The sequence below is a fragment of the Pholcus phalangioides genome, unplaced genomic scaffold (genome assembly GCF_987345545.1).
Source record: "Pholcus phalangioides strain wild (caught in Gottingen) unplaced genomic scaffold, Ppha-v1.0 ptg000029l_1, whole genome shotgun sequence".
In the NCBI taxonomy this organism is placed as follows: Eukaryota; Metazoa; Arthropoda; class Arachnida; order Araneae; family Pholcidae; genus Pholcus; species Pholcus phalangioides.
Window position 1 is genome coordinate 1,359,223 of NW_028301619.1, and position 12,543 is coordinate 1,371,765.

Consider the following 12,543-nt stretch of genomic DNA (forward strand, 5'->3'; position numbering starts at 1 on the left):
GCTCCTGTGGCCTAATGGATAAGGCGTTGGCCTCCGGAGCCAAAGACTGTGGGTTCAAGTCCCACCAGGGGCGAGTTTATGGTTTTTAATTTTTTTTAAATTAAGTGTTTTACTAATTATTAATTGATTTTTATAAGTTATTTTATTGATCAACATTGATGCGCACTCATTCTCTGAGAAAGATTTAATTTTTTTGTCATTATGAATCTCTCAATTTGGTCGTTCATTTTCGATGAAATGTTGTCCCTCCGGGATTTTTTAAAAATGTCCTGTATTCGAAATTTTCAGTGACATTCTTGTCAGTTAATTATCATGAAATAATCGAGGGTAACCGGATTTATTGATAATAAATAATAGTTAAAAAACATCGAATAATTACAGGATAGAGCCTCAGTCAGTAAGAAAAAGAATCAATTTCTGGGTAAATTAATAATATTATTCTCACTAGATGGCAGCACGACGTACTTCAAGATCAAATTTTAAATCCTAACTAACAATAAAAATCGTACTTCACCGATGTGAATTTACGATAAATTGTAACTATTCTATTAAATCTCAATTCAGGATAATTCACAGTATCTTTTACGATAAAAATCGTAAATTTTTGTGTATCTGTGTGTGAGATTTTTAAGTATATTTTTTCAATTAAGTTAAAACTAAGAATTAAAAATGAAAAATAATCACAGAACATGAAATTTGTCACTTTAAGTAGATATTTAAATTTTATTCAAGAAAATATTCAAAAAATAAAAAAAATTATTAAAATTTCATTTCCAAAACAAAAAAAATTCATTCGAGTTTTTTCATGAAATGTGGAAAAACAATGAAATTCGACGCAGTTTTTTAAAATATTTTATTTATAATTATTTCATTTTAGAATATTATCTCAGGTAATTCCAATACAACAGAAACCAGACATTTAAAAATAATAGAAAATTTTGGTTTATGTTCAATTGTTATAAAAAAAAAGTTCAACAGAAGATACGAGACGAATATTACCCGGTACAACACCATTTATCCAAGAAGAACACCTCAACCAAAACAAAAGAACGCACGCGGAAAACAATTAAACTTTGTATAACACTTATTAAAAAATATACATCTTTGACCATTTTATTCCAAAAACAAAAGAAATCTTCCAACACAATAATTTATATTCAATACAGAGATCGCAATAAGTCAAATATAACGGAAAAATTCATTTATAAATTGCGAATAATGAATGAAATAATTATAAAAGTACGTACATTCATTTTTATGAATAAGTACAGTAATTTAGTTCAAAAGTAAAATATTTCAATCGTTCGAGCAGTACTTGGACCACATGATTTGTTTTCAAAAATCACATCGAAAAAGTATTGTTTAAATTTTCATGATGTGGATTCCCGCCATCTAATATTTATTTTCAGTTGAATTTCGACAAGGAATAGCGTGGTATATTACTAATGCTGTTATTTATCAATTCGTTTTGAAAGACATCAAAGAAAATACACAACTTTCTCCACATTATGCAAATTGGTCCTAATGTGGATTTTTACAAGGACATACTTAATACAGTCAATAGCTGCCGAATATGTATGACAAGACAAATGTTTCAGAAAAGGAACTACAATAGAACTAGTAAGTATGCGCAAAAGAACTAATTAGCGAAGTTTTCGAGAAAATATTGGGAAAAAAAGTACGACCTATCGAATCCATGTCGATGTTATTGCCGTCAGTTTTTGAAAATTTATCACACGCTTATTAGTTCATTTGCAAAATTTACAGAACAAAAATAATGAACAAAAAAAAAAAAACACTCGACGAGTAAAACAAAAAAAGATGAGTTCAATAAATAAGGCAAATGAGTAAATAAATAACACATATTTCACAGGCTGATTAAAAAAAACTCACAAAACATAGAATTGCGCACTGCGTCACTTACTTTGTTCGTCTGGCTCAACCTAAAAAAGTTTGAGCCATTCTTTTACGCTTCTCAATTATATAAGTTATCTTTACCCTTTCGCGTTTCAACGCCTTCGTCCGAATGAATTGCCAAAATATTGAGAGCTAAAAGACGGTCCACTTGTCGTCGAAGAATCGTCCAGTTTGCTCCTTTTTCTCCGCTGCCACATGATTGCCCAAGCGAGGATTAACAGTAGCTGGGCTACTAGGAACAGCGACGCGGCCACTATCAGGCCCACGAGGTTGACGCAACTGCTTTCTCTTTTGAGCTCTTCTGCAAAGAAAATTGCAATTTTTCAGAAATGGACCAAAAGAGCCATTGGATAAAACCACAAGTATAATCTTTTTTTTGCATAAAATTTTATAAAAACCATAATGTGGATGAAACATGCATGAGTTCAAACACGTTCTGTTGGAAAAAGATTATATAATTTTTTTTCAAATAACCCTGACACTATATTCTGAATCTCCTAATAATGTGCATGATAAGAAGTTGTTATCTACTCATGGTGTCTGAGGTAGATGCCTATAATTAATTGCATTGTGGGGATCTATCGAATAACATATTAATATCATGTTCTACTCTTACTCACCGATTTCATCCCCTGCCCTTCCATTCCTTTCTTGTGATAAACTTTCTTCTTTATCGAAGCCGAACTTATCTGTGATTTGGATTGTCTGTACTACGACCATCTCTTCCTTGTCGACAAGACGGTCGGCTCTGGGCATTCTACCATCGTATGACGCTGAACGACGACGACGGCCCATTGACTTAAAGCTCCGTTGCTGACCGTGGCTTTTAGCACTGCATTGAACCTTAAAAAGATGGAAAAATGATTAAAACTTCTTTACGTAAATAAAAAAATCAATGGTTGGAATATTAGGTGAATCGTTTTAGTACAGCACTCACTGGCTCGCAGCTTGGCAGGCAAGGCGTCACTAGTGCTTTAAACTGCACGATATCTGACGTTGGGAACTTGAAAGCGTCGAAGGGAGCTTGTAATGTTTTGTCGAAATCTGCAACTTTACTTAGACCTCCCATAATAGTGATATCCGTAGGGCATCTGCAAAGATTTAATCAAGTCACAGAATTTGAACTAGGTTCATTAGGATTTCAATTTTTCAAGGTTTTAGTAAGTATATATTTCAATTTTTCAAGGTTTTAGTAAGTATATATTTCAATTTTTCAAGGTTTTAGTAAGTATATATTTCAATTTTTCAAGGTTTTAGTAAGTATATATTTCAATTTTTCAAGGTTTTAGTAAGTATATATTTCAATTTTTCAAGGTTTTAGTAAGTATTTGATTTTCACCTACCCCATGCTGTCTATAAGAAGTATTTCACTGTTATCGATGCCATCCATAGCCACTAGCTCTCTAACAAATATTTCGTATGGACCTGAATTTAATAGCAATCAAAATGTTGAATTAGTAATAGCTGAAAATGAATTTATGTATGAAATTTCCGATAAATCTTAAATTATGTTTGAAATAATGAATAATTGTTTAAAAAAAAGAAGAAATGTTGAGAAGTAGTAATGAAATTTTATCGTATAATGCAAAAAGTGATTCTCAACTGGTACTCCGCGGAGCCCTTGGAGCTCCATGTGTACTTCTCAGGGGCTTCGCAGCCGCTCGAGAAAAATGAAATAAATGAGTAAATTTGATTAAAAAACTAAAGGAGGCTATGTGGCTCCGCCATAGAAATTTATATACTAAAAAGTACTCTGCGAGTCAATAAAGATTAAGAACCAACTGGTATATAATGTATAATCGATTAAAAAAATAAACTCAACTGTTTCTGTCGATTATCTCAAATCGTAATGCTAATGGATCGCCAACTTGAGCAGCAGTGATGTCATTTCCATTTCTGTCTGTTATCATCATTGTAACATTTGGCGAACTAACGGTCGCTGACTGAGTACCAGTTGCATCAACGTCCCTAGTAGAAAAAATCACACAAATGATTTCAGTTTTTTGGTCCAACTTGATGCAGCAAGTAAAAACCAAATGTCATCGCCATCTTGCTTTTGGCAACACAAGGAAAATTGAAGAAAAAAAAAAAATTGAAATAAAAGTGGCGTCGCGGTGATCGAGTAGCTTACCGCCCATCATTGGTTCGTGCTCGTGCACGCGTGCGTCCGTAAATTCAGTTGTTGTGCGTTAAAGCATGCAGTGAGTGCGTTGACAGCTTAAATCATTTACGCTTCTAAGAAAGAATTTAAATTGATAATGATGATGATGTGTGACGGTGCCTCGTGGGGCGGATATTTTGGAAGAAGGTGTGCAAAAGCAAAAGAAAAATACGTTGGCAAGTATTCAAAAGCAAAAATGAAATACTCAGAGAAGATCTTCAAAGAAGGAAAAGCGCGTAATTTGCTTCTCACCTATGATTACTTCTCTTTTCCTTTTTCGTGAACTGTATGCCTTCAGAAGACAATGTGTCCGTAAATTGTTCTTTAATTTTGTTTTCATTTCATTCCACTTCTTTTTTTTCACAAGTGTTTCAAATGAATATCGAGAGATAGCCGACTTCACCAATAAAAAAAAGTTCAACGTACTGAATCCATTTTTCACTTCGATGAAATAAGAGTGGAACACCCACAGGAATTGAAATATTAAAAACGTCCGCAGATGTACCTACTCTGGCATTATATACCCGTAACATACAAGTACAACGTGGAATACAATGTTACAGATAGTGGTGATGGATAACTCACCCATTAATTTCTAACTGAACTCCATGACTAACAGTCCTATTTGATAAGTCATATTGACAGTGCACCGAAAGACCAAGATCCTGATTCGTAACAATCATATCATGGTGTTGTATGACTATGTCGTTTGAGAACTCCCCGGAACTCTGGAAAGTTCAAATAAATTAAATATGCAAAACTGAATTATATAAGTATTTGATGCAACACATTTTTATTTTTAAAAAGTTGTTTTTATAAGTACCAATTTCCTTTAAAGAGTCTTTAAAGGCTCGTTTCAATAAATTTAAACAATTCTTTTGCGGTCTCACACTCTCACATAAAGAAAATTCCATAAAATGAATATGGTCTTTTACCTGCTGTTTAACATCGCAGTTAAGATCATGATAAGCCATTTTGATTTCGAAATCGACGCTGTTTGCCACGTCGGCGACGCAAGAGTTTGGTCTGGACTTGGCATAGATTCGGCCATTGAAGACTTTGCTGGTTTTAACTTTAGCAATCATTTCTCTCGCTTTGCATTGAATTGTTACTATAAAGTAACAAAAAAAAGTAAAACATTATAGATTACTTCAGAGCTAGCTCATCGACGTGCATAGTGAATCATATAAGACAACCTATTAGATTTCGTTTAAATTGCATCGATTGACCGATTAAAGCAGAAAATTCGTTCTTAATGCATTAAGAATGTTCTAAGTTGAACCAAGTTTCCCATAACTTCCAAGTTGATAATCGATCAATTCCCATGATTGTAGAATTTGAAAGTAATCTGATCTTTACACATAGGGTTACCGAACGTCCTTCTTTGGAAGAACATGTCCTTCTTTTCGATGTCATATGAAGCGTCCTCCTACGCAGATGTACGCAGATGATCTTAAGAACATCATGGACCCTCAGGGAAAGTGATTTTTCTCAGGCCCTACCTGGAAAATTTAACTACTTCTCATTTTTCTGAGGCCCCTCTTCTCTTTAGGCCCCCGGCCGCACCCGGATGGACCGATGCGTTAAGATGGCACTGCTCCTTACGTTTCGGAGGTTTCCGGAATTATTTGTCTTTTTTTTTTCTTTGAAAAGCATATATCTCTTCATTGACATGAGTTTTTTGTGGTTTTTTTCCATTAACCAACAGTAGTCGAAATTCTCCGAATTTTTGGTTTTTGCTTTTCTTTAGCAGTTCTGTTTTAGTTATGAAAAATTAACGTTGTGGCCGGTTTTATTGAGCAGAATAGTGGCGTCATCTATTGAGAAAATTGGGAGAAGTGGCGTAAATAACGATACTCGTGCAGGCGTCCTCCGTTCTCAGTTTTCGAATCATGTAACCCTATTTATACAGGAAGATGGTTTTAATGCCAGTTCGAATTCTAGTCATCGGATCGACGAAACAACGCGAACCATTTTGAGATGAAAGTGTTTGAAAGTTACCATGACAACTCATCGAAAGAATGAAAAAATCGGATGACAACTAGACCTCAAGGGTCTCAAAACCTTAAGATCTAAACCTGTAAGACTCAAGATACTTTGTCAATTTAAATTATTGTTCGGACGCACGTCATGTTTTCCTATTAACTGTGTCCAGGAAAAAATTCAATAAAGTATAGAATGGGAACAAAGGAAGGCAATAAGATATACTCATTCTCGAAGGATAATTAATTGTATCTCAATATATTGAATGGAAGAACAATAGTTGCGTGAAGGGAATTCTTTATGTAAATGAAGTTCAACATCAAAAGCTTTTCTTTTTTCATCGTGATTTACTTGCATCACTTATTTGATTCGTGATTGTGATGGTTCTCTTTGATTACGATTTTTTTTCTACTAATTAACTTTCTTTGATTACTCTTGTATCATTTTCAAATAATTTATAGGCATAAATTAATGTCTTCAGTAGATAAAAATCTTGTAATATAGATAGATCATTACTGAAGCCTCTCTGTGAAGGAGGTAGATATGATAAAAAGACACAATGATGGTATTTGAACTCTCCACAAGGCACTAAACAATAAATTCACCGGACTTAAAAGAATTATTGATAGGATTTATTATGTGGCAGCAAATCATTTTTCTTATATGCTAGTTCTGCTTTAATCATCTATAAAATGATATTTGTAATACACACAATGTGTACTTAAATGATAGATTTCATATCTTTTGTTATATATCAGAGATATTGAAAAAAGAACCATTCATGTGACGGGCGTATAAATTTAAGTTTCATGAAATGCAATTTATTTGTTAAACTTTGATATGCATCGCGTAGCATGTTGACCACTAACAAAAATGCATACTCCTGCAATTTCTTAAAGATCTCTATTAAGGCTTTTTTTAGAATGGAAGGCTGGGTAAATAAAGTTTCTCTCGATGATTTAAAACAAAAGCGCAAGGAAGCGTACTATACACGGATCACTTCTACGAGAAAAGTACGTAGCAATACGTATCTAAAAACTGTAAATACATGTTTTTATTTGTTTTATCGAGGATGACATCCGAAAAACGAAATACAAATTGCTTAAACACACACGTACACACCTCATCACAGTATGAGAAGAAAAGCGCCTTTATTCAGCCCTTAGATGGTTGAAAAGCTAAAAAAAAAACGCAGTGTTTGACTCCATCAAAGGTCAGACATTTGCAAAGTTACCAGAGCGGAAAATAATACGACGACTCAATTAGGGGAAAGATCTCTACAAGGAATCTTTTATTCAACCAAAGAATAACATTTTATTGAATAACCGTTCAAGACTTCTGTTTTTTTTCAAAATGTCTTTAGAGTATCTTTTGAGTTTTTCTTTTACATGGAAACACCAAACGATGGTAATGGTAGTTAAACATGGAAAAAATATATTATATAGGAGTTCTTCCCGCGAATAAAAGAAATAAAGGAATTTCTGGTTGGTTTGCTATGGCGATTCACTATGTACCTCTTCCGATGTGATAAAACAGCCAAGTCGTTAATAACGGCTCATTTTTTTGCAATTTATCGACGTATTTAAATCCTTTAGTTTTGCATAATTTAACAAAAAAATAAATTTTATAGCAGCAACAATTCATTAAAAAAAAAATTGTTAAATGAAATTGAGAACAATGAACGATGCAAATCTTACCATTGTAACAAGCTGCAACTTCGTATGTTGTAGATCCAGGAATGTCTAAATATGGGTCTTGTATCTGAGTCAGAGTAGACATTGAATGATGAGATAAGCGGCAGACATGCTGTGTAGGATCACCGTAGTCGAAAGACTGGCATCGATAGTTTACGCTAAGACATTTTTGTCGACAGTCCTCTAATGATTCTACATCTTGGTACACGGCATCGACGGTTTTAAGTAGTTTTCCATTCAGTCTGCGAAATTCACATAATCTGACTGGATCTGTAAAAAAATATTTTTTATTCAACTCAAGGCATACCAATATCATTCTCAATGTCTCAATGATGTTGTCACGTTTTGCATTTGACGTTCGATTTGAATAAAATGATGGATATATATATATATATATATATATATGTATATATATATATATATATATATATATATATATATATATATATATATATATATATATATATATATATATATGTATATATATATACAGGGTGATTATAAAAAAACTATCCCGACATATGGGCCCCTAACTATCATACTATTCACAGAAACTGAATGAAATTTTGGCATAAGGTATTTTGATGTATGCGCTCAAGAATGATATGGAAAACAACAGTGTCACTCTAACAGTTACGGTTACAGTGAGAAAATTTCGAAAATATCAAATGACAACACCAAGTTTTTTGTATTGGAATGTGATCTCCATTGTGAAAAACCCTAAATAGCGTTCGAACGGCAACTGTAGCATGAAAATCACCGGTGGTAGATAAGCTAAAAGTGAGGACAACCAATAAGGACAGAGAAGCAGCATAAAATAAAGCATTTTATTGTGTTTCACAAATTTTCCACATGACCTTGTAGAGGACTAATCAGGCTGGGATCTCAGCCGAAGAAACGGTGTGACGAATGAAACGAACATTAATGCTCTGGTGCACGGCAAAGTCCTTTTTCCTTGCCTAGCTCCGGGGATTTTCGTGCTACAGGTGCCATTCCAACGCTATTTAGTGTTTTTCAGTATGGAGATCGCATTCCAATACAAAAAACTTGGTGTTGCCATTTGATATTTTCGAAATTTTCTCACTGTAACCGTAACTGTTAGAGTGACACTGTTGTTTTCCATATCATTGTTGAGCGCATACCTCAAAATACCTTATGTCAAAATTTCATTCAGTTTCTGTGAATGGTATGATAGTTAGGGGCCCATATGTCGGGATAGTTTTTTTATAATCACCCCGTATATATATATATATATATATATATATATATATTAATTTCCCGCTTTCCTCTTTACTTTCTCGAAGTGCGTGCAGCAGCTCACGAGTACGTTGCCAACCTTTGTCAGAAGCGTCGTGGCTATCTGGGGTTATTAAAATAAGGTTCGCATAGTGATTTGATTTTTCTCTTTTCTTTAAATTCTGGGAGAACCGTGGATAATGATTACTGGGGTAAAAGAGCCGTGGGCGACAAAAGTTAATGTATCAATGGCTACGGTGAAACGGCAAAGTGTGTTTAATATTGGTGAGAATTTAGAACTGTATAAAGTTTATGCTTTTCCCTCAATTAAAAACTTAACTAACACTAAAACACCTGGATGAACTTGTCAGTTACATCGTGTTTCATCTTTATTTCCCGACGGGCTTGATATAACAAAGAGAAACTCTATTAATAAATAATTTGCACTCGTTCTTCTTCGCAAACAAGTAAAAAATATAAATAAAAATCTGTCATGGGGAGAAAAAAATTAGAAAATTAAACAAAATATGAAAAAAAAGTTTCCGGAAAGCACAAGAAACTTGGGTTTCTTGGGTTTCGTGTTTACCTTTTGTCATCACATAACAAGATCTTTCGCTAATCACAGCTTCGTGGCAGTAACGTCTCAAAGACAATAACAGTTGTCATTAGGAAGTTTATTTCTAACTACCAGTTATAAAATTCTGCCTCGCAAAGAAATATATTTGAAGAAAAGGAAAGAAAAAGCACAAAAAAAAAAAGAGTGGTTAAACGCTTAAAAGCCACTCTATGAAACGTTGAAACACCTTTTAACAACTTAAATCGTAATGCGGTGTAACGATTACCATGGTTGCATAGCACTCACTCTTGACTAACCCTTCTCGATCGTTTGTTGGATATTTATCTTTTCTCTCCCTCTTTTAAATAAAAGGAAAAAAAACCAAAGAGGCCTTCTGCATCCATTCTTGCTTTTCTTATCTTTTATTTAGTTTATAATCACTGTTTGTTGGGCCACACGCAATTTCAAGATATTATAAATCATTATACCGATCTCGTGTATATAAAGTGAAAGAGAAGGATCTTAAGTACAACTATTACGTTCAGATACCATAAATGACTAAGTGTGTGTTTGATGTGATATGCGAAACACGCCCTCTTATATTAGCTATCTGAATGATGATGGAAGCGTTAAATCACGAAGAATTGCAGGAAACGTTTATGAATAAAATTTTACTTTTTTCAATCAAATTGTTTAAACGTGTTTAAAAGTCCGATCATATCTCTGTCACATGAACATTGATTGGAAAAAAATTTTGAGTACGTATAAGGTAGAGAGAGATATTTAGTTGTGATTTCTTACATTTTCTAATCAGAATGATACGAATCATTTCAAGTCAGTACGTATTTATGATATATTGCACGAAGGATACAAAAATAATAATAAAACACTGTTCATGGTGAAAAATTTTTTTAGAAGGAACAGAAAGCAAAAAATCGAGATATTACTTGGATTGAGAAACAGGAAATGTAGGCTGTTATATTGAGAGTCAAGGCTTCTAAAATATACAGCCAAACCTCGTTAATGAGTCACTCTTGGGAGAGCAAAAATATGACTTAGTAAGCGGAGTGACTCGTTAAGCGGAGTAAGCCATAGCTGTGCCAATTCCTGCCTGAGGACAATTGGGACTTCCAAAAAGTGACCCGGTAAGCGGAGTGACGTGTTAACCGAGTGACGCACTAATGAGGTTTGACTGTGTATTGAGAGTATGGTCTCACCATTGCGGGACGTTGAGACTCCAGTCAAAGAAATACAAAAAATTGTGATAACATAGGTCAGGGGTGGCCAACAGCTGGCCCGCGTGGTAATTTTGTGTGGCTCTCGACAAGGTAAAAATACTGTGTATTAGGCTAAATTAAATGCGTGATCATTATTTGAGCTATTGGTTCTAACAACACACTTCCTGATCAACAACCTATTTACATTCATTATGTCTAGTGGCAAAAAACAAATTTACCATGTTCTCACTACACTAACTTTTGCACACACAAATTGCTCATAAAGTTTGCTATGGGCATTTTTCCTTTACGCCACTTCGTATAGAAATTTTCCTGCTGCGGGGCCTCTATATTTGTAGCCGAATACATATTTTGGGTTCCGGTTACTGAGACGAAACTTTTCCGAAGTGGATGCAAACTCACTATGACACCTCTAAACTTCCACACACTATAGGCTACACCGGCCCTAATAATTCCAGATGACAAAAATGAATCAAATTGGATAGTCAGGTTCATGTTATGCCTTTAACCGTGAGAGTTCCACACCCGGACAGGAAGATTGTTTGCATCGAAAAGGGAAAAGTATTCCTTCTTTAACTGAGAAACAGTCATCTCTGAATTTCGAGATGACAGGTTGGTGACCCGCGCTGCACCAGACTGACACTTCTTCAAACTGAACAACCGATATTCCGGGTTAAAAAAGGTAGCTACACACGCAATAATAACACGTATATCGTGAATCTGGTTCCATTTAATTTTATGGACGTACAGAAAACTTACAGAAGCATCAAATATTGAACGCACATTTTTTCACATCTACAGGTAGTCTGCCTGATCCATCCAAAGCTGGTCCATCTTATATTGGTACCATCCCGTGTTTCCCCACTCCAGGCGTCTTCAGACCGGATATCGTAGTACGATCCACGTGATTGGTTTTGTGAGCGCTTTCATCCCGATAATAAAAAACCCCTGCATACCTACTGGTACGTGAATCAATTCATCGTAATAACCTGTGTACCCCGGGGGGGGGGGGCAAAAAAATTGGGAGTAGGGAGAAAATAATTGAGATAAAAAATGTTTTGTCTGAAATTTAAACTATAAATGTGTGGATAGACTGATTTGTGTGCAGAAAAATATGTAATTTGTGATGCATTGCATCTAGCTGGAACGAAACCAGATAAATATTGAAAAAGTGTCGGTTTATGAAGTACAAAGTCCAGGGTATTAGTTTAATCACTAAATTTCCCGTGTTTCCCTACTCTACTTATAGCGTATACAAATCTGTGAATTTGCTGGGTCATTTTACTACTTCACCGCACGTCAGCTTCGGTCATATATCGCCATACAGTGATTTCCAACCAGTGGAGTTGGGTGGGAAATGAAGGCGCCATCTATCGGTAATCGTCCCAGGCTCGATAGATAAAGAACTTGTTTCTGATGTTCTATTGCCCGGATTCGAATTCATAGCGGAAGACGAGCGTCTTACCACTGCGCCACTCGGACACTAGGGGGGCATTTCACCGGTGTGTCTTATATGCCGGAAGGTTCGACCCTCAACACTGCATCTAACCGCTACGTTTTCCCTCGAACAGAAAAAACTTGGCCGCTACTGATACAGGTGGTCTTTCTGTGCTGGAATATCCACATAAATAATAATATTCAAGATTTACGAGTGTTCATCTCGGATTAATCATGATAATTATAGCTATAATCCACCATCTTATTCTCAGTTCCATATCATGTGCCATAAACATGCGAAAGTTTTCAACATCAAAACAG

At 34.8% G+C, this 12,543-nt stretch overlaps 1 protein-coding gene and 1 non-coding gene across 2 annotated transcripts in view; one reads left to right on the top strand and one right to left on the bottom strand.

Moving 5' to 3' along the window:
- TRNAR-CCG (transfer RNA arginine (anticodon CCG)) lies at positions 1–73 on the top strand. The gene has a single exon. It is a non-coding gene; the product is annotated as a tRNA-Arg (tRNA).
- Positions 74–836: 763 nt separating this feature from the next.
- The window catches only part of LOC149067561 (uncharacterized), a 43,737-nt gene continuing 32,030 nt past the window's right edge, over positions 837–12,543 (bottom strand). Inside the window, exons 4-11 of the mRNA XM_089252506.1 lie at positions 7,759–8,025; positions 5,014–5,189; positions 4,664–4,806; positions 3,740–3,885; positions 3,261–3,342; positions 2,855–3,008; positions 2,538–2,760; positions 837–2,218 (exon numbers count right to left, since the gene is read on the bottom strand). Coding sequence (XP_089108632.1) covers positions 2,010–2,218; positions 2,538–2,760; positions 2,855–3,008; positions 3,261–3,342; positions 3,740–3,885; positions 4,664–4,806; positions 5,014–5,189; positions 7,759–8,025 — 1,400 coding nt within the window. The 3' untranslated portion in view covers positions 837–2,009. The remainder of the gene's footprint in view (positions 2,219–2,537; positions 2,761–2,854; positions 3,009–3,260; positions 3,343–3,739; positions 3,886–4,663; positions 4,807–5,013; positions 5,190–7,758; positions 8,026–12,543) is intronic.